Source organism: Elephas maximus, chromosome 3 (assembly GCF_024166365.1).
Source record: "Elephas maximus indicus isolate mEleMax1 chromosome 3, mEleMax1 primary haplotype, whole genome shotgun sequence".
In the NCBI taxonomy this organism is placed as follows: Eukaryota; Metazoa; Chordata; class Mammalia; order Proboscidea; family Elephantidae; genus Elephas; species Elephas maximus.
The window spans coordinates 67,660,076-67,681,471 of record NC_064821.1 but is presented as its reverse complement, the minus strand read 5'-3'; the positions used below and the strand labels follow the sequence as shown (position 1 = coordinate 67,681,471).

The following is a 21,396-nucleotide window of genomic DNA, read 5'->3' as shown; positions in this document are numbered from 1 at the left end:
CTGGTTGCAGCCAGACGATGGCACACCAGCTGTCCTGTCTGTCTGGGCAGAGCGGACGGATGCCAGACGGAGCAGAAATGGCTGTGGGCCCAGCTCTATCCATCTCTAGTCCTGGCCCTGCCTGGGGGATGGGGGTCTGCCTGCCTGCCTGCCTGCCTGCTGGTGCTGCAGGCAGAAGGGCTGGGGCCCTGATACCCTTCAAAGATGAGGGTCTCTTCAGGATATGAACCCATTCCTTTACCACCAGCCACCACACCCCAGCATGACCCACAGCCAGCTTCAGACCTCGAGGATCTTGTTTGTGCTTGGTCCAAAGGGTCTAAGAGCATGAGAAAGCAAGCCCCGGGGACAAGGAGCTGCAGGATCATTTCAGGTAGATACCAGCTGAATTCACCAAACTCCTCATTTCCACCTCGTGAGATTCCGCTACTCCTTCAATGACCAATTTAAGGCCCGATTCTACTACAGTTGGAATTACCAAACATTCACTCAACTCCTACTTCCCAATGGCCTCAGGACCATATTGGGGCTACTTGTGAACACGTCTCTGTTTCATTTAACTGTGAGCTTCCTCGGTACTTGACACTTTCTGACTAATGGGTTAGGCACCTACCCGCTTCAGCCTGGAGGCAGGAAGGAGGGGCCTGGGCGGGCCCAAGAAACCCTAAGTGGCAGCAGAGTGTTACTGCTACCCTCCCTGGATGCCTCAGCAACTTCAGCTCTATCAGCCCACTGCCTTTTGGTCCAGTAGCTTCAACCCCGTCCTGGGCCTAGGCCTGCTCTGCAGAGTCCACTCACCACTTGCGTTTCATGTAGGCAGCAGCTCGGTTCCCGTAGAGCATGGCGTTGTGAGGGGCCTTCTGCACAGCCTTGCTGTAAAGCTGAATTGCCTGGGTCCACTGCTGGCAAGCAAAAGCCTCATTGGCTTGCTGTTTCACACGCTCCAGATATGGAGGCAGCTCTACCTGGGGGCTGGGGAGGAAGCAGAGCCAAGTTAGGGCAGCTAAGGAAGGTTAGGGTAGCCTGAGCAAGTCTGGAGCCTCTGCCTGAGGGCCACCCAGGTTTTCTTGGCTCTTGGGATCTACACTGCCCTCTAAAAGAGGGGACCACTGCTGTCCCTGGCTTAGGTTACTGTGATAAGTAATAGACATAATTCTAGGTACTCTGGCCAATGGGGCCGGAGAAAAAACAGAGGGGCAGAAATAAAACTGCCTTGGACAAGTTTAAGGCAATTCTTAATCAAACTCCTGGGCATGACAGTAGCTGATACCACCTGTCCCAGCCACCTGCCTCCATGCTGAGCTGAACCTTATGATCACCAACTTTCTCCTATGGGTCTTTCTAGAGAATTCTCTGTTTCTTTCAAGTGCTAGAGAATTTGAGCACTCTGAATCATTTCTATATCCAAAGCCCAGCACAGGGCCTGGCAAGAATATGTGTATGGGATGGAAAATAATACAACGGGGAGGGGGCATCTGTGTGAAACCCCTTTTGGAGAGTGTTCAGAGCTCAGGGGCAGCTAGCCCCTGGGCCCTGACCCTAGCTACTGGTGCCAAGGGACCAGAGCTTCAGTCTGAGAACGACTGGGGTCCTGCCAGGCAGAAGCACATTGGGAGTACTAGTCACTTTCTAGAAGCCTCTCCACTCCCCACCCCCTGGGAGGCGTGCCTAGACAGGGGCTTACAGGACATGCCCCTCTCTCCAATCCATACGGTGTAATTGGGGCTAGGAGGCTGCACAAGTCAGGCTGGCCTCACCTGATATGTCCTCTATTTTCCGGAAGCCGGAAGCCATTGCTGTGAAGGTGCAGGCCATTGGACACACCATTGGATACACCGTTGGTAGACATTTTGCCATTCTGGACTTCTGGCAGAGGGTGAGGAGAAAGGAACAGCAACAGCTCACGAGGAGTCCACACATCCCCCTCGGCAGCCCTCCTGCTTCCATCACAGGGTGTTGGTTCCACTGTAGGGCTATTCTCTATGGGTAAGATCCATTCCCAGAAAGCAGGTTCTGACAATAAGGCGATGGCATGAAGAGAAGCCTGTGCGCCCTCTGCTGGCTGGCAAGGGACACAGCTTCTACTTGTCATTATCCTTAGCTGGGGGTGGGGGTGAGGGGGTGCCTAAAATAACTATAGGTCCTAGGAAGAAGTCAGGGAGGAGACTGAGCTGGGCAGAGAAGGGGAAGGGCAACTGCTTCAGGCCCTCAAGAGTAAGCCATGGAAAGAACCTGTCTTTTCAGAGGGAAATGAAAATGGTTGTGATGCAAACCCCTTTGACAGATCTCACTGGCCTGTTATTATCTTCCTTCTTACTGTACAGACAGCGTTGTTTCCGAGAATCTATCCTTTTTTTTAAGATCACAGTCAGAGTTCAGGGTAAGGGGCAGGCTTCTCAGCAGAGGTGGTACACATCCAGGCTCCCCAACCTCACATCAACAAAGATACCCTAAGCCCCAAACTTACCCCCTGACGAGTGGCATTTTCTAGGCAAGAGGAAGGTGTATGGCCGCTGCTTATACGTCAGGTCAAACAAATAGACCTAGAGTTGAGGGGTCAGGAAAAAAGACGGAGGCTGTGAGATAAGAATGTGGTTGGACCACTAGCACAGCTTTGGCGGCTCTTAAGAGCCAGAGTCTTAGAACACAGCAAGTATTGAGCATGGAACCAGGGGCTTCTGGGCCACCAAGGCAGGACAGGAGGGGTTTCCAGGGAGCAAACCTCAGGCAGGAAAACCTTTCCAGCTTCTGGGTATCTGATCTGCCCAAATCCTTGCTTGAAATACCGTCATTAACTAGAATCGCATGTTTAAGTTGGAAAGGTCCTCAGAGGTCACAAAACCAAATGCCTCATTTTACAGATGGGAAAACTGATGCCTCAGAGGGGGAGTGACTTGCCCAAGGTAACACTCCTCATCACTTCTCTCAGTAAATATGTATTATTTATCATGAATTAACATTTATTGAACACTTACTTTGTCCCAAGAGCTGTTAAGTGCTTTATGCAACTTATTTCATCCCAGAAACCACCCCATAGAAAGGCACATTATCTTCACCCACTTTTATAGATGAAGAGTTCAAGTAATTTATCCAGAGTCATAGAAGCAGCATGTGGCACAACCAGGACCCAAACTCAGGTCTGTGTGATACCAGATCCTGGCTCCTGACCACTGTGCTAGGCTGCCTCTCCTCTGATCCCTGTGCTGCCTTCAGACCAGTGGATAGCTCGGCTCGGTGAAGCTGGAACTCTATTCTGAACTCAGGCTCTTATCTATTCTCCAGCCCATTTCTTTCATATATTACACCTTTGTAATGTCACCAACTGTTTCACTTGCCTGGCAGCCTGGGGTAGACCATAGTTCACATTTGTCCCCCTTGTTCAGTCCCAGAGTAAGTGCTCAGTAAGTGTGTGTAAAGTGAACGACTAAATATCCTGACTGAAAGGACACCAGCAGAAGGTTTAGCAACCTCCATTATCCAAGAGCACTTCCCAGAGCTGGTCCTAAACCACAGCCTGGCTACAGGCTTTGAGCCCCAGGGATTCCCTCCTAGGTTCTCTCTCAGCCCTGGGCAATGTCCAGACACAGGAGCTGAAACTCAGATGGTCGGGACTCCCCTGTCCACAGGAAGATGCAGGCGCTTTTATATCAACTCTCCTACGCCTTCTAACTTGGGAGACCTGTACCTGCGTATCTATCACTGTCAGGGGTGTAAAACAAGATTAAAGTCTGCTTTGTTCCGCTTTATTCATAACCACCACTATCAAGTGCTACCATTTAATAAGCACCTAACATATGCCAGGCACTGTATGCTGGGTATGTCACAGACATTTTTTCTCTGATGGTAATACCATTTTAGAGATAAGGAAACTGAGGCTCAGAAAAATAAAGAGACTTGCTCAAAGTCATAGTGCAGAGCTAATAAACAGTAAGCCAGCATTAAAAAAAACAAGACCAGGCCAGGGCAGCTCTCTGGGAATCCCAATAATGCAATGTCAGTCCCACATTTCACAGTAATGTGAATGTACAAACCGTTGCTTCTTGTCTACCTCATGGCAGTGGAGGTGGGGTGCATAGCCCTGGGTTTTAGATACAGGTTGGTGGTGAGCCAGAGCCACCCCTGGCAGCCATACCTACCTGCTCCCCTCCCATGTTGACCAGCAGCTCTGTGCCATTGGGGCTGAAGGTCACGTAGGTGGCGACCAGCACTCTCAGACGGTTGTTGTAGTCAGGCAGCTTCACTGGCAGGTGACCTGCAAGGAGCAAGCAGCCCGTCCACCCTACTGTGAGAATCCCAGTCCCCACCAAGGGGCAGAGAGCTGTATGAAGTCAGCTTTATTGATGATGATAGCGATAATCTTGATCACAATAGCAGCTACAAATACTGAGCCCTTATATATGCCCTGGGCCAATTGCTTTACATGTTTTATCTCATTTAGTCATTACAACCTCATTTTACAGAAAAGAAACTAAGGCTTAGCAAAGTTAAGTAATTTGCCAAAGGTCACATAGTTGGTCAATGGCAGAGCCAGGATTAAAACTCAGATCTGTCTGATTGTTTAACCCTTGCTCTTGACCACCATGCTGTGCTGCCTCCCTGAACTGCCCCAGAATGAGTCAAGCATGTAGCCAAGAGTTTGGGGCCAGAGCGGGCGAGCCCTACCTGCTACGTAATACTGGGCTGCACCATCCGGAAGGGGCTTCTGCCGGTCACAGAAGGTGTGCACACCTGCTGAAGGGCTCTGCTTCATGCTCTTTCTGATAGGAAGGTAAACCATATAGGTTAAAAACCCTGGCACGACCCCTAGCTAAATAAGACCACACTCCCCAGAGGAAAACCTAAGTTTGTACCCCTGGGAGATAAAGGAGGTACCTTCCTTCTTTACGTGAACAAAGGTCCACTAACTAGACAGCTGTGGACACATACATCACAGTGCTTTACAGAGTAGCTCCTGTAACCTGTCTTGGTCCTCAGGACCACCCTATTATCCCCATTTTACAGATGAGAAAGCTGAGGCTCAATGCCCCCTCCAAGTCATATAGTGTATGAGAGCAGCTGCTGTCCCTCAAACGCACAAACAAAAGGAAAGCAGGCCAGACATTCCTGCTTCTGTCCCAAGAGTCCATTAAAAGCCCAGGCTGGAGGAGCTGCTCAGTTCTGGGACTTCTGTGGGGATTCTGAGTATGTTCTACTTTTGCTAAAAAAAAAAAAAAAGAATAGAATTAAATATGTGAAAAAACTACATGTGTAACTCTGTACAAACACTCTTAGCACTCACAGCAAAAGGACTAGCTGGATATTTTATACACAGTGATTTCTTTAGGTGATGCAATTACACGTAATTTCTTTATTACATTTTTCATACTTTCCAAATCAGAGATTAAATTTTTTTTCTAGTCACGAAATAAAAAATAAATAAAATAAAAAAAAGAAGAGGGCGTGGCAGTGAGGCAAAGGGGCGGCAGACCTCAGTGGCTCACCTCCATGAGTCACTGTCCTGGCCCGGTCCCAGCCCAGTCTCAAGGTGGGAGGCTGCCGCGTGGGAGGCTGCCGCACGGGAGGCTGAGCTATTCATACCTGTGGTTATGGATCATGCGAATGTCGTACAGCCTCACGAAGGGCCCACTGGCCCCTACTGCCAGGCAGTTGTTGTCCTGGGGGTTGACGGTGAGGCATTTGGCCTCCACAAGCTGGCCACAGTATTCTGTCAGGTCAATAAGCACCTCCGAGTGTTTGCTGTTCTCCCGAAGGTCATACTGGCTGTGAGAGAGGACAGAGTTAAGGAAATTGGTCCTTGGGTAGAAGACAGGGAGAAGCCAAGGCCTTGTCAAGCAATGGGATCGGGAGGGGCTTTGGACCTGTTTGTAAGCCCTAAGAAGGTAAAATTCACTCCTATTTCTTGAGTGCACATTATGTGCCAGAACTGTTTACCTGTTGCCGTTGCGTCAATTCTGACTCATAGCAACCCTACAGGACAGAGTCGAATTGCTCCACAGGGTTTGGAAGGAACAGCTGGTGGATTCGAACTGCTGACACTTTGGTTAGCAACCAAGCTCGTTAACCACTGTGCCACCAGGGCAGGAACTGTATATGGCTTCTCATACATTGTTTTGTCCTCACATAATCCCTTATGGTAGATACTAAACAGATGTCAGTATTATCGCTACTGGTACTACTACTACTATTGATTACCATTTCACTTGGTGAAAACTTGCTTTGTGTCCATTACTGTCCCTGTTTCACATATATCACCGAATTCAATGGCACACCATCCTTAGGTGCCATCAGAACATCAAGAGTCAAAAAAGTTAAATAACCTGCCCAGGAAGACATAGCTAGTGAGGGCAGAGCTGGGATAGATTCCTGAGACTGCATTTTTAGCCACTCTGCTCTGCTGCTTCCTAATCTAGTTTACGACACAAAGGAAGTATGGAGGTGACAGAAAAGAGAATGTGGAGATCACCCAACAGCACCTAGAAACTCACAGCACCGAGGGAAGCCCAACCATACCTGCTCTCTGACAAGACACAGGCCCATCCAGGTGGTAAAGGTATCGCCACAAAGTCTGACCAGCAGCAGAAGCGGCAAACTGTGAGTCCTGCCACTTTTTTGCTGCCAATACACAGGTACATTCAGAAACGGGGGAAGGCCATCACTCATGCACTCACCCACCTCTTGCCTAGACTTCTGTGATAATCTCTTCTTAAAAAATTTTATTGCGGTGAAATATATATAACAAAACATTTGCCATTTCCACCATTTTAACAATTCAGTGACATTAACTGCTTTCACCATGTTGTGCAACCGTCACCATGATCCGTTTCCAAATTATTTCATCACCCTCAACCAAAACTCTGTACCCCTACTCTGCAATAATCTCTTCACTGTTCACCTTGTCTTTCTCAGTCATCCTCACCAGATTGCTCTTCCTAAAATATTAAAACACTACTCTTTTGCTCAAAAAATTGTAGAGATCCCTCACTACTTTTAGCATGAGGTCCAAACTCCTCAGTCTGGTTTTCAAGGCCTGGTTCTGTAATTACCAAACCTGGGTAATTACAACTACACAGCTTCTTATCCTGTGTATGCCACATTTATCCCTGCCTTCACGAAGTCTGGAGCCCAGGTGGCACAGTGGTGAAGAGCTACGGCTGCTAACCAAAACGTTGGCAGTTCGAATCCACCAGCCACTCCTTGGCAACCCCATGAGGCAATTCTACTCTGTCCTATAGGGTCACTACGAGTCAGAATTGACTTGACGGCAACGGGTTTGGTTTCATTTTGGTTTTACGAACTCTGCTTAATCCAATGAGTCTTCTCTGCTTTCCCTGGCCATCCAAATCCTGACTATTCTGGAAGGCCCACTTTAGGGCCGTCACATTCCACTAGGGTACCTTCCCTGACTGTGCCTAAGTGGTTAGGATCCTACCCAATTCCCTGGATGCTCAGCTTCTACTAGCTGGTCTCGGCACAGTGTGGTCAGTCAAGGTCAACAAGTACAACATACGGTCTGGCCTATCACTGGCCAAGTGCTTTCTGTCTTCTAAGTATTATACTAAGGTTTTACATGTACTATCTCAATTTTAACACTCAAGCCAACGAGGGAGATATTATGATTATTCCCATTTTACAGGTAAAAAAACTGAGATTCTGTGGTTAAGAAACTTTCCCCAGTCAAACACTAAGTGACAAAAGCAAGGACCTGACCCCAGGTTTGTCTGACTCCAGTGCCCTGCTTCTCACTACTGTGTTGTATTTTATAGATAACTTAGATACTTCCCCTATTTCATAATAGGGAAGAGTGTACGAAGTCCTGTGGGACACAAGGGAGGCAATTATAGCAGTTTGGGGAGATAAAGAACAACTTCTAAGGTCACATCTGAAGGTAAACAGAGGCAAAGACGACAGCCCACCTTACCATTTCCAGCTGGCTCTCCCTCTCCCAGGTATATGCCCACTGACCAACTGTATTAAGTGCCTCTATATGCCAGGCACTGTGCTGGGCCTCTAAGGATACAAGTAAGAACTAGACAGACATGGAGATGTTCTAAGGGAGTTTACTATCCAGTGGGCAATCAGATAAAAAAGCAAATAAAATAACTATGGATGGTGGTTAGAGTTACAGAGGATATGATTAGTGTGCTGAGACAAAGAATAATGTTGGGTCTGCTTTAAATGGGGTGATCAGAGAAGGTGATTCTGAAGAGATGACTCTCATACTGATATCCTTAGGGTGAAAAAGAGTCAGACATGGGAAGGGCTTGGGGCAGAAAATTACAGGCAGAGGAACAGCAAGTGCGAAACCTAGAGGAGGCATGTGAGGTGGTGAGATGGCCAGTGGGCCTGGCTATAGGGCAGAAGAGAGTAAGAGGGGGAAGGTGAGGGTGGGGTAAGTGTATATTCCCAGCTGAGCTTGTATACAGACAACTGGCCTAGGCAGACAAATGAGACTGGAACTCTGCTGACAGGAAGGAGCCACACCTATAGAAGGAAGTAGTATGGGCAGGTGGGATGGGGCAGCAGGGAACACCGGGCCCACTTGATGCCTTGGCTCTTACCGGATAAGCCCATCCTCAGCGGCACTCCAAAATGTGTTGGGCCACATTGGGGCCGTGGCAATGCGTTTCACCCGGTTTGTGTGGTCTCCAAACATGTGAATCGTCTCCTTTACTGTCAGGTCATGGACATGCACCTTGGAGTCAGCTGCCCCCGTGATCAAGATGCGGTCCCCAGCGTGAGGCAGGAACTGTTCCAGAGATATTAGAGAAGAGATTGGGGGGCAGTAAAGGTAGGGCAGAGCCCTGGTGGTGCAGTGGTTAAGAGCTCGGCTGCTAACCAAAAGGTCAGCAGTTCAAATCCACCAGCCACTCCTTGGAAACCCTATGAGGCAATTCTACTTTGTCCTATAGGGTCACTATGATTTGGAGCTGCCTAGACAGCAATGAGTTTGGTTTTATTTTTAAGGGTAGGGCTGGCCAAGTCAGGAGACTAGCCTGGATATCAGCACCCCCTTTCCCTCTCCATGTCAGATAAGAATATAGGCTCATGTAAGACAATTCGCTAAAAATTCTCTGGACCCTGAACAGTAACCTATAGGCCCAACGGTCAAAATCAGAGCTTTGCCAGAATGGTCTTGACCTATGCCAAGTTGGACTACCTGAGAAACCCTTTTTCTCTGATTCTTCCTCAAGTAAGAACTGAATGAAGGGTAATCATAGCTGTCACCATTTAGTAAGCATTCACTATGGCTAGACACCAGGGCTGGGTACTTCATCATCTTGATTGTTATACCAATTACCAGTTGCCGTCAATTAAACTCCAACTCATGGCGACCCCATGTGTGTCAGAGTAAAACTGTGCTCCGTAGAGTTTTCAATGGATAATTTGTTGGAGGTAGATCTGCAGGACTTTCTTCTAAGGCACCTCTGGGTGAACTCAAACCTCCAACTTTTTGGTCAGCAGCTGAGCATGTTAACCATTTGCACCACTCAGGGACTCCTGATACTTAAAACAACCTCATTAAAAACTGAGATTCAGCATTAAGATTCATCAAGGCTGTGTTCAAACCCAAGTCTTTTGGACTGTCATATGCCATGCTGCCTCGCAATGACTATTTAATCATCTGGGGATTAAGTCATAAATTGATCTTAAAAGGAAAAGGACTTTCAGTGTTTTAAGGGAATAATCGTTTTAAAATGGTTCATATGTTTCTGGAAAACAATCTGGCAGTACATAACAAAGATAAAACTATTTCTATCTTTTGACTTAAAACTCCCACTGCTGAGACTTGTGTCTCAAGGGATAAAATCCAAAAAGAAAAAAGGGACTGGTTAGGAATGCTCAGAGCAGTGCACTGTACACTAGTAAATACTGGAAACAGCCCAAATGTCGGACCTTGAGCAAGGAGAGTTCCTCTCAGTCCACCAGGCTCAGTGGTGGTGGTAGGGCATTATTCTGCATTTAAGCAGCTGACGTCCCATTTGACTTTAAATGTTCGTGCAAGACCAACAATTACTCTTTCCACATATGCTTGTCTAATGGCTCATCAGGAAAAGGGTTGGATAGAATTTAATCATTTTCAGGAATAACCAATAGTCCTATCTGGAAACAGCATATACTGCAGGCACAGCAGAGATAAACAGGTGAGCCACATAGTTGCCACCAGGGGGAGCCTGTGGGTTAAATACATTTGTAGTGCTGTTCTACTGGCTGGAGAGAGATTTCTCCGTATTTTTTTGCAGTAGAGGAGGCCGACAGTCTGTGAATATAACTGCCTCGCCCAAAGTCTTACCATTAGGGAGTATCTAGACCATCGCTAAATGGTGCTCTCTGAACTCAACGTTTTGTGCTGTATTATGCCAAACTGATGACTTAGGTCCTTCCCCAGATCTGACTGTTACAGTCTCAAACTGGGCCTAAAACCTTTTAGGGGCAGAAAGAAGTCTCTGTTGGCCATGAAAGAGGTGAATCAGCATTGTTCTGTTCCTAAAAGGGGACACCTTGTCTTAAGACAAGTTGCAACTGCAGAAATTCTTCTAGGACTGGTCCCTGGAATAGGAGGTGAGAACCTGAGCTTGGGAAAGAGGCAGGGTTTAGGGAAATGAGTAGGTTTTGAGCTCTCTAATCTACCCTCTTGTTCAGGTATCTTGTAGCTCCTCCTGATACTAATTAGGAAAATATTTATTAGATTAATGAGTTTTTCCAAAGGACAGCCTCATTCTCACACACACATCCATTATCAAAATCTCAGAGCTTGAAAGATCCTTAAAGGTCATTTCCTTCAACCTTCCACCTGGTAGATGAAGTTCCCCAGTGGGTGGAACACCTCAGTGCTAGGACCTAGAGGGCCGATTCCCCCTTTTTTGAATAACTCTAAGCATTACACAATGCTTTCCTACATCAGGCCTACATTTGCTTCTGTGGACCTAGAGCTACTAGTCTTAGTTCTGTTCTCTGGAACCATAATGGACAAGTCTCATATCACTTCCATCTAATAGGGCTTCAAAGGTCTGAAGATATTTGCTAAGTCTCCTTCCCACCTTTCCTCAGCTCAACTTCCCTCCACCAATAAACCAGCAGACCCGTTTCCTACAGAAAGGTAAAATAGTTAAAAGCACCTGTGCCACGTGCTTTTTTAATCTCAATGGACTGTAATATCAATCTTGTAGAGTGCTACTTCCTTTTTACAAATGAGAAAACAGGCTCAGAGAGGTAGGTGATTTGCCCAGTTCACACAGCTTCCAAGAGGCACATAACAGAGTCAAATCCAAGTCTGCTGTTATCAAAATTCATGCTCAAAACCATAACAACTCCTACCACCACCACCCACATAAATATAAATTCATTTAGAGGTGGCTTCTTGGCTTTGAGGAAACCTAGCACGGAAAACAGATGGGGTTTCAGGAATCACCACCAAATGCTCAGATCCAAAGAGTGTCTGGGACTCCAGGGGGTACATGGGACACACATACACAAACACGACCATGCTCACAGCACGGTCACCCCTTTCATTTGCTCTGTGGCTCATCTTCCTCACCTTGACAGAGAAGATGTTTGCAGTGTGTCCCGTGTGCATGGAGAGCAGCTTCTTGTGGTGCAGCGGGTCCCACACAATCGTGTGCTGGTCGTCAGAACCAGAAGCCAACAAGCTGTAAGCAGATGAGGAGTTCTGGCTTCTCCTCAAGTTCCCCGGCCCCTTCCCCCACTGGTTACTGATAAAGAGTCAGGCCACAAAGACCTCGAAGGGCAGCAGATGTCACAGAATTTAAGGTTATCTTGTAAACATTAGTTGATTCTTTTCTATTTTGTCCTGGGAATTTCCCAATATTTCTTAAACACAATGGCTTGTCAAAAAAGCAAGGTATGGATAGTCATCCAACCTCCCATCCATCTGGGATTACTTGCTTAACTATGTGTTGAAATTATGGGCTAATCTTAGGAGCACAGGAGAGCAGGGGTCTCTTTTCATTTGGGTCCATTCTTTTCTTCAGATGTACTAAGAGGAATGAAAATCCTCTTTTCCCAGCCTCCTCGCTCCCTCCTCCAGCACTCTCGAGGTGTTCTAGCTCATACTTACTCTCCTTTCTCATTCCATTCCAGACAGTTCACACATCCTGAGTGGCCCTGGAGGAGCAAATGGAAGGGACAAGAAAAGAGGTGGTTAAAGCTTCCCCTGGAGAACTCAACATCGAGATGCGGGACTGAATAGCTAAACCAGCCTTTCTATTTCAGTCTTTCCCAGGTGCATATGAGTGACCAGAATTGAATTAAAGTGCCTTGCATCTTCCAATATATAAAGTACTTTCATATTCATGATCTCACTTGATGCTGAGCACCTCTGAGCCACACAGGGCAGGTTTCTTTGACTCCATTTTGAAGAAAAGTAAACTGAAGCTCAGACAATAGCAAGTAATGAAAGTAAGGTACCACTAGAGGGCACATCCCCTCAGCCACAGATAAGTTGCCCAGGGGAGCATCTGACCCAAGGGCCACCAATTCACTGGAAGGTTGTCCTATATTTATTTATACGTCTAATGAGCACCCACTGCATGCCAGGCACTATTGGGATGCTGGGGATACAGTAGTACACAAAGCAAAGTCATCATCTGGGGCTTACTTCAAGTAGGTAGAGCCTGGTACAGTAAGTAAGGTAATTGGGCCAGAGTCTTGATCTTGGGGATCTAAATTGAGAAACGATTTAGCAGCAGATGCTGAAGTCAAAAGCATGCACAAAGAGAAATCAGGAAGGCTCACGGCAAAGCTAGAGTTAGAAAGAAACAGAATAAGCAGAAGGTATGAAGGGGCAGAAAGGAGTCTTGCTTGGTTGAAGGAAGGAAAAAGTCCCTAGGCATTTCTACATACTGTTCTTTCTCACTTCTCATCCTCCCTCATTCCTAACAGCATTTTGGTTTTCATTTAATTATTTCCCTGCCCCAAAGCAGACCATGTGTTTCAGGAAGGGAGAACCCACTGTCCCTGCCACAGTGATAGGTTCAGGCCTAGGCCAAATAGAATGTGGCATTCCCTTGGTCACAGGGATAGGTTCAAAAATGAGCCTGTGACCCCAATCAGATGCAAGGGGAATGGTTGCTGAGAGCTTCTGGAAAAGGAGTGTCATTATTCTTAGCAGAGAAACTATGGAAGAGATGTTTTTCTTCCTCTGGATGCTGGGTGTGCAAATGTGACACCTAGAACTGCTGCACACGTTTTGCCACCATGAGAGGAGCCACCCTGAGGGTGAAACTAACACACAGAGGACAGCCCAGCTGAAGGAGTTACGGAAAAATGGACACAGAGTGAGCAGAGTAACTAACCTTGAGGCCTGCCCCATTCCTGGATGTCTAGTTAAGTGAGTCAGTCAGTTCATTATTGCTTAAGGAACTTGAGTTGGGCTGTTGCTGGCAGCCTAAAGGCATCTTAACTGATAAACTCCAACTCATTCTTTAGGTCTCAGCTTACAGACACTTCCTCCAGGATGCCTTCCCTGTCCTGCGTGTTTGGGAGGGAGGTGCACGCTTCCTATGGGCTACCACTGTCATACTGTATTATGGCTGTATTGACCTGGCTGCTTTCTTCCATAATAATAGACCCTGAGAAAGTAGGCTTATGTATTTTGTTTCTTCCATCCCCAAGGCCAGGTACAGTGCCTGGTATGTATCTGCTGCCTGAATGAACAAATGAGTCCAGTGGGGCTAGTGGAAGAATTGAGATGTGAACAAATCTAATTGCTCTGTCTAGTCAGAAAAGGTGTTCCCTCTGTCTTCTCCTTCCCTCTTACCCTTTATCCTGTAAAGATTCTCATCTGGATTAAAATTCATTTATTTTCAGGTTCTCCACTTCCATATATTACTGACACACTCACTCTGTTCAAACTTGCCAGATTACTTGCTAACCTGAGGTCTTTCACTTTTCCACGGTACTTGGTTGAAACCCCACAAATGGCTCTAGGTCAAAATCTTTTCTTCCTGCGTCAGAATCTTTTCTGTCCTCAGCTCTCTCATTTTCCCATCAGACTATAAATTACTTGTGCCTAAGGGTTGCATTTTCATCTTGGAATCTCCCAGAACGCTGAGGGCCTTGAATGGTTATCACTTATAGAAGGTTTAAGAAGAGCTACACACAGGGCTAAGCACTTGTGGTAGGCAGAATAATGCCCCCCCAAAGATGTCCATGCCCTAATCCTTGGGACCTGTGAATATGTACCCTTAGGTGGCAAAAGGGACTTTGCAGATGTGATTGAAGTTAAGGACCTTTAGATGGGGAGATTACCCTGGTTATCCACGTGGGCTCAATCTAATCACATGTATTTAAAATTGGGGAACCTTTCGCAGAGAACCAGAGAATGAAAGCATGAAAGAGACTTGACTGTTGTTGCTGGCTTTGGAGATGGAGGAAGGGGGCCATGAGCTAAGGAATATGCGGAGTCTCCAGAAGCTGAGAATGGCAAGGAAATGGATTCTCTCCTACAGCCTCCAGAAGACACACAGCCCTGCCAAAACTTTGACTTTGGCCTGGTGAACCCCCCCGTCAGATTTCTGATCTACAGAATTGTAAGATAACAACTTGGGTTGCTTTAAGCTACTAAATTTGTGATGGAAACTAATACAGCACTCCACATCCATTATCTCATTTAAGAGATAAGTATCACTCATTTCAGAGATTAAAAAAAACAATGTTTAGAGAGGTTGGCACAGTTAATAGTGACAGGACGCAGGATTTTAACTCAGAAACTCAGGCTCTTAAGTACTATCTGAGAACTGCATTAATGCTTCTTGAATGACTGTATTTGTCCACCATATTTGTCCTCAAATCAAGAAGTCAGGGACCACAGTGAACAAATACGATACTTACGATTCATTTTCTCACATGTTAAAAAGGAGCTAAGAGGCAGGTGAGTTGGAGAAAGTATAGAAAGGTCAGACTAGGTTCTACAAAATTACACACAAAGTAACTATTGACAGAAAAGACTAATAAAGGGATTTGCGAGTTAGAACATGTGCTTGGGAACCTATTTTACAAGGAACAGAGTGTTTAAGAGCAACTATTTTGGCTTTGATAAATAAGGCTGACTTGGGTACAGCAGAGGTACACAGTCTATAATTATGCTGAAGAATACAATGGAAGAAAATGTGCTTATGACATATGAGTTAAAAAGTGGGCAGTAAGGAAGGGGAGAAAAGCTCAGACTTCTATGGAACTGAGAGAAGGGACTATTGAGAGGTGGCTCCTAGAGAGGAATACACCTCCTGTGTGTCTCCCCGAAGTCTTGGAAATGTTTTCACTTAGGGTGAGCCTTGTAAACCATGGAATTGGAGGAAACAGGAAGTGCACGGGAAAGAACCTGCAGTAAAAGCTCCAAATCTCACCGAAGTTCCAAATTAGAACCTAGTCCTTGGTTCCTACTTCATTTTATTAAATATTGATTATAATTACTATTTATTATAAGTCCCTATAATTTACTAGACAGCATGGTGTATGGGAGGAGCAGACAGCAGGGAGAGGTATCTTATCACTGACATTGCTTAGAACTGTACATGACTTTCCGTTGGTTTAATTACTGCTTTTCAGTGCTTTACAGCCTGCAACACCGTCCTCACCTTGGTATGCCATTGCTAGGTAGAATGCTAGATATTTATATACATGATCTCATTATCGCTCCCTTTTACAGATAGGGCCAAAGCTCAGAGATTAATTAAATAACTTATCCAAGATCACACAAATTGTAAAGACCAGAGCTCAGATGGGAAGCCAGGTCAATATGACTCCAAAGTATTTCTTTGGCTGTGCTAGACTACCTCACATGCCTCCCTTACTCCCCACCCCACCCAATATTAAAAAGAGATCTCATTGCTACAACTACCTTAGAGAACTGTTTGGCAGTTTCTTATAAGTCTACATGTACCCTATGGCTCAGCAATTCCATTCCTACTTATTTACTCAAGAGAAATGAACGCATTTGTCCATATAAGAATACTCATAAGATTCATATAAGAAATATTTATAGCCGCTTTATTTTAAAAGCCCCAAACTGGAAATAGATAGTCATCAGCAGCAGAATGGATAAAAAAACTATACTGCATCCAGCCAATGGAGTACTACTCAGCAATAAAAAGGAATGGACTACAGACACATGCAACAACATGTATGAAACTCAAAAATATTACGCTCAGCGAAAGAAGCCAGACACAAAACAATATATCCTATATAATCCCATTTACACAACTACCAAATCAAACCTGTTGCTGTTGAGTCAATTTCAAATCACAGCGACCCTAGAGGACAGAGTAGCACTGCCGCATAGGGTTTCCAAGGAGCAGCTGGTAGATTCAAACCGCCGACCTTCTGGTTAGCAGGCCAACTCTTAACCACTGTGCCACGAGGGCTCCTTACAAGAACAGGCAAAAGTAATCTATGGAGATAGAAGCTGGAAATTGGTTGCTCTGGGGTATTTACCGGATTGGAGGATTGGCTGGAAAGGGGCACCATGGGAACTTTCTGGGGGTGGTGGAAGTATTTTATATCTTGTTTTGGGTGGTAGTTACACAATTGTCAAAACTCATCTAACTCAATATTTGAGATGTGTAAATTTTATGTAAATTGTACCTCAATAAAGAAAGAAACAACATACAAAAATCAGTTGGATTCCTCTACACTAACAAAGAGAACTCCAAAAATGAAATCAGGAAAACAATGCCATTTAAAATAGCCCCCCAAAAGACAAAATGTTGTTGTTGTTAGGTGCCATCAAGTTGGTTCCGACTCAGAGCGACCCTATGTACAACAGAACAAAACACTGCCCCATCCTGCGCCATCCTCACAATCATTGTTGTGCTTAAGCCCATCGTAGCAGCTCCTGTGTCAATCAAGACAAAATACTTAGGAATAAATCTAACCAGGGACGTAAAAGACTTATACAAAGAAAACTACAAAACACTACTGCAAGAAACCAAGAGAGATCTACATAAATGGAAAAACATACCATGCTCATGGACAGGAAGACTTAGCAATGAGAAAATGTCAATACTACCCAAAGTGATCTGTAGATATAATGCAATCCTGATCCAAATTCCAACAACATTCTTTAAAGAAATGGAAAAACTAATCTCCAACTTTATATGGGAAGGAAAGAGGCCCCAGATAAATACAGCATTATTGAAGAAGAAGAACAAAGTAGGGGGACTCACACTTCCCAAACTCAGAACCTACAATACAACTACAGTAGTCAGGACAGCCTAGTACTGGCACAACGAAAGACATACAGACCAATGGAACAGAATTGAGAACCCTGAAGTAAATCCATTCACCTGTGGACAGCTGATCTTTGATAAAGGGTTGAAATTCATTACATGGGAAAGAGAAAGTCTCTGAAACAAATAGTGCTGGCAAAACTGGATATCCATTTGCAGAAAAATGAAACAGGATCTATACTTCACACCATACACAAAAACTAACTCAAAATGGATCAAAGATCTAAATGTAAAAAATAAAACTATAAAGTTCATGGAAGAAAAAATAGGGACAAAGCTAGGGGCCCTAATTTATCAACATAACTAATAGATTATCAAACATTAACTAAAATTACACAAACAGCAGAAGATAAACTAGACAACTGGTACCTCCTAAAAATTAAATACTTATGCTCATTAAAAGGCTTCTCCAAAAGAGTAAAAAGAGAACCTGCAGACTGGGATGAAAATTTTGGCAATATCCGACAAGGGTCTCATCTCTAAATTTATAGTACACTCCAACAACAAAAAGACAATGCAATTAAAAAATGGGCAGAGGACATGAATGGGCACTTCACCAAAGAAGACATTCAGGCAGCTTATGATCATTAGCCATTCCAAACCAAAAACCCAAACCCACTGCCATCGAGTCGATTCCGACTCATAGCGACCCCTTAGGACAGAGTAGAACTGCCCCATAGGGTTTCCAAGGAGCTCCTGGCAGATTTGAACTGCCAACCTCTTGGTTAGCAGCCATAGCACTTAACCACTACACCACCAGGGTTTCCCATTAGCCATTACAGAGATGCAAATCAAAACTACAATGAGATACCATCTCACCCTGGCGATAATGGCAATGATCAAAAAAAACCAGAAAACAACAAATGCTGGTGAGGCTGTGGGGACACTGGAACTCTTATACGCTGCTGGTACAAATGTAAAATGGTATGGTGCTTTCTTAAAAAGGTAGAAATAGAAAAACCATTAAGACCCAGCGATTCCACTCCTAAGTATATATCCTAGAGAAATAAGAGCTGTGACATGAATAGACATATGCACACCCATGTTCGCTGCTGCATTATTCGCAATAGCAAAGAGATGCAACAACTTAAGTGCCCATAACGGGTGAATGGATAAACAAATTGTGGTACATATACACAATGGAATACTGTGCAACAATAAAGAATAACTGATGAATCCGTGAAACTTCCACAACATGGATGAATCTGGGACATTACACTGACTGAAATAAGTCAATCACAAAAGGGCAAATATTGTATGAGACCACTATATAAAAAATCAAGAAAAGGTTTACACATAGAAAGAAATATTCTTTGATAGTTACCAGGGATGGGAGGAACAGGGAGCAAGAATCACTAATTAGATAGCAGACACGTGTTAATTTTGGTGAAGGGAAAGGCAATATGCAATATGTGGGAACTCAGTACAATGTGACTAAGGCAAAGGAAGACACTGATAGGTATGCAAAAATAAAGAGCTACTATGGTTTTATGGTAAATACTATAGCATATACAATACTGCAACAACAGTAATAACAAACAATAATTTACAAGTAGACATAGGTAGATATATATGCTAAAAATAGATGTGGGAGGTCATACAGGAGTACGCTTGTGCCTGTATATAGGTATGGTTGTGAATATTTTTACATTCATATTTATATTTGTCGCATGTATATTCACATATATAATAGAGCACATAGGGGGCAGAGTTATGGAAACTTCTTAGACACCAAAGACCTCGAGGGACTGAGATGTGGGGACTGAAGGATAAGGATCATAGTCTCGGGGGATATCTAGGTCAATTGGCATAACATAGTTCATAATGATAATGTTCTACATCCTACTGTGATGAGTATCATCTGGGGTCTTAAAAGCTTGCAAGCGGCCATCTAAGATACAACTATTGGTCTCCTCCTGTCTGGAACAAAAGAGCGTGAAGAAAACCAAAGACTCAAGGAAGCAATTAGTCCAAAGGACTAATAGCCCACATGAACCACAGCCTCCACTAGACTGAGACCAGAAGAACTAGATGGTGCCTGGCTACCACTACCTAATGCTCTGACCAGGAACATAATAGAAGGTCCCAGTTAGAATGGGAGAAAAATGTACAGCAAAATCCAAGTTGATAAAAAAGACCAGACTTATTGGTCTAACAGACCCAAGACTATAGCCCTAAGACACCCTTCTAATGAGGAACTGAAGCCATTTCTGGAATTCACCTTTCAGCCAAATAACAGACAGGGCTATAAAATAAACAACACACCCATGAGGAAGGTACTCCCTAGAACAATCAACTGTATGAGAACTCAAAGGGCAACATTTGCACAAAAGCAAAGATGAGAAGGCAGGAAGGGGCAGGGAAACTGGATGAATGGAAATGGAGAACCCAGGGTAGAAATGGGAAGAGTTGACACATTGGGGGGATTGCAACCAATGTCACGGAACAATTTGTGTATGAACTAATGAATGGGAAACTAATTTACTATGTAAACTTTTACCTAACCCAAACCAAACCAAACCCAGTGCTGTCGAGTCGATTCCGACCCATAGTGACCCTATAGGACAGAGTAGAACTGCCCCATAGAGTTTCCAAGGAGCACCTGGTGGATTCGAACTGCCATTCCTTTGGTTAGCAGCCGTAGCACTTAACCACTACGCCACCAGGGTTTCCACTTTCACCTAAAGCACAATAAAATGTTTTTAAAAAATTAATTTAAAAAAAAAAGAAAGAAAAAAGATCTTAATAATAGGACAGAGCAGAACTGCCCCATAGGGTTTCTAAGGCTGTAATCTTTTTTTTTTTTTTTTATGAAGACTGAGCTTCTTTTTTTTTTTAAATTAATTTTTATTAAGCTTCAAGTGAACATTTACCATTCCAATCAGTCTGTCACATGTAGGTTTACATACATCTTACTCCCTTTTCCCACCTGCTCTCCCCCTATTGAGTCAGCCCTTTCAGTCTCTCGTTTCGTGCCAATTTTGCCATCTTCCCTCTCTCTCTATCTTCCCATCCCCCCTCCAGTCAAGAGTTGCCAACACACTCTCCAGTGTCCACCTGATTCAATTAGCTCACTCTTCATCAGCATCTCTCTCCCCTCCCCTGACCAGTCCTTTTCATGCCTGATGAGTTGTCTTCGGGGATGGTTCCTGTCCTGTGCCATCAGAAGTTCTGGGGAGCATTGTCTCTGGGATTCCTCTAGTCGCAGTCATACCATTAGGTATGGTCTTTTTATGAGAATTTGGGGTCTGTATCCCATTGGTCTCCTGCTCCCTCAGCAGTTGTCTGTTGTGCTCCCTAACAGGGCAGACATCAATTGTGGCCGGGCACCAACTAGTTCTTCTGGTCTCCGAATAATGTAGGTCTCTGGTTCATGTGGCCCTTTCTGTCTCTTGGGTTCTTAGTTGTCATGTGACCTTGGTGTTCTTTAAGGCTGTAATCTTTATGCGAGCAGACAGAAGCAGACTGCCACATCTTTTTCCTGTGGAGTGGCTGGGGGGTTCAAACAGCCAACCTTTTGGTTAACAGCCAAGCGCTTAACTACTGTACCACCAGGGCTCAGTAATAACAGTAGTAGCTAATGTATGTTGAGTACTATCTTACCATGTGCCAGGAACAATACTGTGCCCCTTACATATGCCTTTAATCAATTCTTTACAACTACCTTAAGGTGGAAACATTATTATTCCCATTTTTCAGATGACGAAGCTGAGGGCAAAAGGTTAATGCACCTAAGGTCCCATACTGAGTTACCAATGGAGCTAGAATATGGACCCATGTTCGACAGACTCCAGGGCCTGGCTCTTAACCATGATGTCACACTGCCTTTTTTTAGTCCATGCTGTCTCTTTTAAAAGTTAAACTTCTGCTATGTGCCAGCACTGTACTGAGCTCAGGGAGGCTCATCTCCTGTCCTCACAAAGTTGACAGCGGTTTTGTGGCCTGCTTTTCACCTCTCTTCTCCAAACTTATAACATTAGTTTCCCCTCCCTGTGTTATTACGACCTCCTTATAAGCATCACTTCAAATGGCTACAGAATATTCCTCCAAGGGTTAAACCATATTTATTTACCCCTCCCTTCGTGTTGTACATTTACGTTAGTTCCAATTTGAATGAGTTAGTGTATTTAAAAAGTCCAGCAGGAAAAGA

General features: G+C 44.7%; 1 protein-coding gene across 2 annotated transcripts in view; it reads right to left on the bottom strand.

The window, feature by feature from the left end:
* WDTC1 (WD and tetratricopeptide repeats 1) overlaps positions 1 to 21,396 on the bottom strand; it is a 70,877-nt gene that overhangs the window by 8,593 nt on the left and 40,888 nt on the right. For both annotated transcript variants that reach the window (XM_049878414.1, XM_049878413.1), the window contains 9 exons: positions 12,077 to 12,123; positions 11,537 to 11,648; positions 8,559 to 8,746; positions 5,578 to 5,760; positions 4,663 to 4,757; positions 4,137 to 4,252; positions 2,468 to 2,543; positions 1,758 to 1,866; positions 799 to 972 (listed from right to left, as the gene is read on the bottom strand). In XM_049878414.1, coding sequence (XP_049734371.1) covers positions 799 to 972; positions 1,758 to 1,866; positions 2,468 to 2,543; positions 4,137 to 4,252; positions 4,663 to 4,757; positions 5,578 to 5,760; positions 8,559 to 8,746; positions 11,537 to 11,648; positions 12,077 to 12,123 — 1,100 coding nt within the window. The remainder of the gene's footprint in view (positions 1 to 798; positions 973 to 1,757; positions 1,867 to 2,467; positions 2,544 to 4,136; positions 4,253 to 4,662; positions 4,758 to 5,577; positions 5,761 to 8,558; positions 8,747 to 11,536; positions 11,649 to 12,076; positions 12,124 to 21,396) is intronic.